We start from the raw sequence: 4590 nt of genomic DNA on the forward strand, positions 1-4590 counted from the left end.
ACTTAAATCCTAAAATTCAGGATTTTGCGACTTTCTTCACCTTCAACGACTTAAATCCATAGTAGAATCCCAAAATAGACAAAATCCATCAATTTTGATTGCGATTTTATGATTTCTAATAAACTAACTCATTTATTACTATATACCATTTATAACATATATTTAGTATTAAATTTTTTGGGTAAAATCCATATATTTCGATTGCGATTTTACAATTTCCTATATCGATTCTACAAAAGTCCTTAAGTAAAATCCTTCGATTTTGATTGCGATTTTACGAGTCCCGATTTTGCTATTCCCTTTCGACCTGAAGTAAAGACCCGATTTTGACAACCTTGGTCTGAATTATTGTGGGTCATGGCAGAAAGTGTGCTTGATGTTTTTTTGTGGAAATTGTGCTTGATGTTGATGCACGTCCATATTGAATTAGAATATGTTCTACTGGATTCATTACAAAGACATATCCTTGAAATTTGAGATTTTTGTTCAGTGAATGGTTATGTCTAAAACATGTGGCGTCTCATCCTCTTCTGCACCTAAAACATTGGCTTGTTGTTGCTACCCGAGTTCCTTCAGACTCGCCATCGATTACTTATATCATTCTCTTCTTCATGATATCATTCACAGAGACAAAGCTCGAATCACATGCACATTAGTACTCTTAAGTACTATGACCTTGTTTCAGTATATTACATTATTTGTTGCAATTCTCTTCATCATATCTTACAATATATGGAGGCGCAACAAAAATGTACTTATCCCAAATTGGCCAATAATTGGCATGCTGCCATCCGTTTTGCATAATCGATCCAATATTCATGATTTTGTAACCTTACTTTTGAAACATCATGGAGGCACTTTTCATTTTAAAGGACCTTGGTTTACAAACATTGCCAACTTTACGATCACTAGTGATCCCATGAATGTGCACCACATCACCAGCAAGAATTTCAGCAACTATGGGAAAGGATCTGATTTCCATGAAATTTTTGAAATTCTTGGTGTTGGTATTTTCAATTTAGATTCTAATGAATGGAAACAAGAGAGAGCACTTTTTCATTCATTGCTCAAAAGGAAAAGCTTTGAGATACTCCTTCATCAATGCATTAAAAATAAGTTAGAGATTTTCCTATTACCATTTCTTGATCATGCATCCAAAGGTGTACAAATACTTGATTTACAAGATATTCTTGAGAGGTTCACCTTTGACATTATTTGCACTTCTGTATTTGGATTTGATCCTAATTGCCTTCCTAACAAGTTCAATGAGTTCTCAGATATTTCTTATGTAAAAGCCATATCTGTGACCGAGGATGTGATATTGTCGAGGCACTATATTCCAAAATGTATTTGGAAGCTACAAAAATGGCTACAAATTGGTCAAGAGAAGAAGTACAAGGTAGCAAAAGAAAATCTTCACCAATTCATTTACAAATGTTTGAACTACTACAGAAGTTGTGAAGAGAAAAGAAGATTGAGAAGTGAAGATTTGGATGAAAGTCATTTTTGCTTGCTTAAAGATCTAATGGAGGAAGGATTGGAAAAGGGGGAAATGGTTGATAGGTATATTAGAGACACTACAATCAATCTCTTGGTTGCAGGAAATGGGACAATTAGTACAGGTCTCACTTGGTTCTTTTGGCTTGTTTCAACGCATCCTACGGTAGATGGTAAAATTATTCAAGAGATCAAAGAGAATTCTTTAAAACAAGATGAGAATTTTATCATTAATTTAGGTGTGGAAGAGCTCGATAAGCTAGTTTACCTTCATGGTGCCATATGTGAAGCCTTAAGGCTATACCCTTCTGTAGCATTTCAGCACAAGTGTGCTATCAATTCGGATAAACTTCCTAGTGGAGACCATGTTAGTCCAAATACAAAGTTAATATATTCTTTGTATGCAATGGGAAGGATGGAAGAAATATGGGGAGAGGATTGCATGGAATTTAAGCCTGAGAGATGGATATCAGATAGAGGGCAAATTATACAAGTGCCGTCTTATAAGTTCATAGCGTTTAATGCAGGTCCAAGAAGCTGTCTTGGGAAAGATATTAGTTTTCTTCAAATGAAAATGGTTGCAGCTGCAGTTTTATTTAAGTTTCACATTCAGGTGGTGGAAGGTCACTCAATAATTCCTAGGGTTTCTATTCTCCTTCGCATGGAACATGGCTTTAAGGTCAAAATTCGTAAAAGATGCATTTGATATAAGCATTACAAGTTTTATAAAGTTCAGAATGATTAGTGTGATGCATGTTCTGTGTTTTTAAACCTGTTTATGTTGCCCTATTTGTCATTGTTAAATAATGTTATTGTAAAACATTACTATTTTCTAGTCGTGTGCTGTAACTCATGAATGCATATCCTCAGTGTTCGGTCTGATAAAATTTGCTTAGCTAATTAATATCTGAAGCGAAATCGCAAAATACAATATAGATAAACAAATCAGATATTAATATTCAACCCTTCGATTGTTCGTTTTGAATATTCATGAATCAAGAATTATGTGAATTACGAGTTGTAGCTCAGACCCTTTACCGATGAGAACTGGAGACGAATCTCCAACGTTGTTCAACCAACAACATCTCTACGTAGTCCATGAAGGCTGAAGCACCTAACTAACTGATAATCTCCAAATATATTCAAGTTTTAGACTGCATTTTCTTAATTAGAAAGTTAATCTCTAAAATAAACATTAGCCAAATTCAAAGTTTACTTACCATTTCGAAATTTGTTTATGATCCTTAAGTAATGATCTGAAGCCTTGTGTAGATTTAGACAAGGAAAACCACCTGCAGAAAAAAACTGCAGAATCACTTGTCACTATGTATCATATAACTTGAGCATAATATAACTTAAAAATATTTGATCGGATAATGTTAAAGTGAAACTCATAAAGTTGGTACAATATTAATATGATAAAAAAAAATTATTAAATTTGAAAGAATCTATATTTGAAAATTCATAAGCTTTTTCATAAGGATTTTAATTACTTACCTGATTTACATTAAATTAGTCCCTTGTGTTAACAGAAATCCATATAACTGTGAAAGAGATAAATAAATGCATATGAATCTACACTATTTTTGAAGGTTCGAAAAACACAAGAGTGAGGGTTTGAATTGTGTTGGTCTCTTTTTATGATTGGATAAAAATCATTTTGAAAATAGAGATAGGGGAGGAGAGATGACATAGTATATTTATCTTGGTTCACTCCATAAACCGAGATTACGTTTAGTCTCCTTACACTTTCAAAAGATTTTTCCACAACAATAAAATCCTGATTACAACAACAACACTAAGACAACAACACTAAGACATCTAGCCCTAGATTTCCTTACCTCAACCTAGAGGACTTTCTAAAGGGGGAGCCTTCGTGCAACCGGTAGAGTCATTATCATGTGACTGAAAGGTCATTAGTTCAAGTCCTAGAAACAACCTAATGTAAAAAAAAAAAAAAAACAAGGTAAGGTCGTGTACAATACACCAAATGGTGACTCTTTTTCCAGACTCTGCATATGCGGGAGCTTTAGTGCACCGGACTGCCTTTTTATAAACTATCCTAATTTTATTCAAGATATTTAGAAAAAATGATTACAACATATGTGTTTACACAAACTATAATAGTAAACAAATTTAAACACAAAAATTTAAACACAATACATTATAAGTGTATCTCTGTTGGTTTTCTTTGTCTTTTTCTAATACAAGATATACAATATAAACAAGATATAAAGAGAGTGCAGTATATTGTATGTGTTTACAGGTTCGTAACCTCCTTCAGTCAGTTCTTGTCCTATATATAGATAAAGCTTCATGACTTTTAGTGAAGAATCTATTGTCTTTGAATAACTAATTAAATGCACATATTATCTTGATTACTTGCATTCTGCGAATCAGCCATTCATTTTTATCAATGATGCTCTTAATGAATTATTTTAGCAAAGTATTGTTGCATGCATCAATGACATGTAATTGTTTCAAACACTTGGTACAGGGGATCTCAATCCAAAGGTTTGAATCATAGAGCGTTAACTTCTACATAGCTCGACGTTGATCTTGATACAGAGCTATGTCCTTATATATGACATAAAGCTTCACTTCAAAGTTTAGAGTGTTGACCAAAGTTCAGAGAGTTGACTTGGTCCAAAGACAGAACTTCATTGACTTAGAATTTTTTAGAACTTAAAAGCACATTCAAGTATCCTTATTGTTTCATATGCCATGTACAATATTTTTCACTCTCATGATATCAAAAACTGTAAGGGTGAATATAAAAAAGTCCCTGTTAAATTAAAATTTCTTTAATTATGCTTAAACTTCTAAATTTTCGAAAGTTTTTTTATAAACATGTTCATAACATCGTAAGACACTCTTTTATAAAATCTTTTAGTTTTTTAACATGTAATGAATTAAATATGAATTTTTCGAAAAGTCAAATTTTCAAGATTATATTAATGAAAATTTGGACCTAATAATAAAATTTTGAGCTATTTTTTTGCGGATGAACTTTGTATAATGTTCTAAATAAGTATGTAAAAAATATGTTAAAAATTTAAAAGTTTAAGCACAATTAAGCAAATTTTAATTTTA

At 32.2% G+C, this 4590-nt stretch overlaps 1 protein-coding gene across 2 annotated transcripts; it reads left to right on the forward strand.

Moving 5' to 3' along the window:
• Positions 1-670: 670 nt before the first annotated feature.
• LOC146953575 (alkane hydroxylase MAH1-like) lies at positions 671-2277 on the forward strand. Of its 2 annotated transcripts, XM_085748818.1 has the most exons (2): positions 671-1454; positions 1488-2277. In XM_085748818.1, exons 1-2 carry the CDS (start codon positions 671-673, stop codon positions 2201-2203), a joined length of 1500 nt encoding a protein of 499 aa, XP_085604944.1. In that variant the 3' UTR covers positions 2204-2277. The 2 variants fall into 2 exon arrangements, with proteins under 2 accessions (XP_085604944.1, XP_085604911.1); XM_085748785.1 differs by having other exon boundaries at positions 671-2277.
• The last annotated feature ends 2313 nt before the right edge of the window (positions 2278-4590 follow it).

Source organism: Medicago sativa, chromosome 1 (genome assembly GCF_051527215.1).
Source record: "Medicago sativa cultivar Bolivia chromosome 1, Bolivia_mono, whole genome shotgun sequence".
In the NCBI taxonomy this organism is placed as follows: Eukaryota; Viridiplantae; Streptophyta; class Magnoliopsida; order Fabales; family Fabaceae; genus Medicago; species Medicago sativa.

What these genes read in the sequence shown, in the direction of transcription:
- LOC146953575 (XM_085748785.1), top strand. Translation starts at nt 671, where the DNA reads ATGACCTTGTTTCAGTATATTACATTATTTGTTGCAATTCTCTTCATC.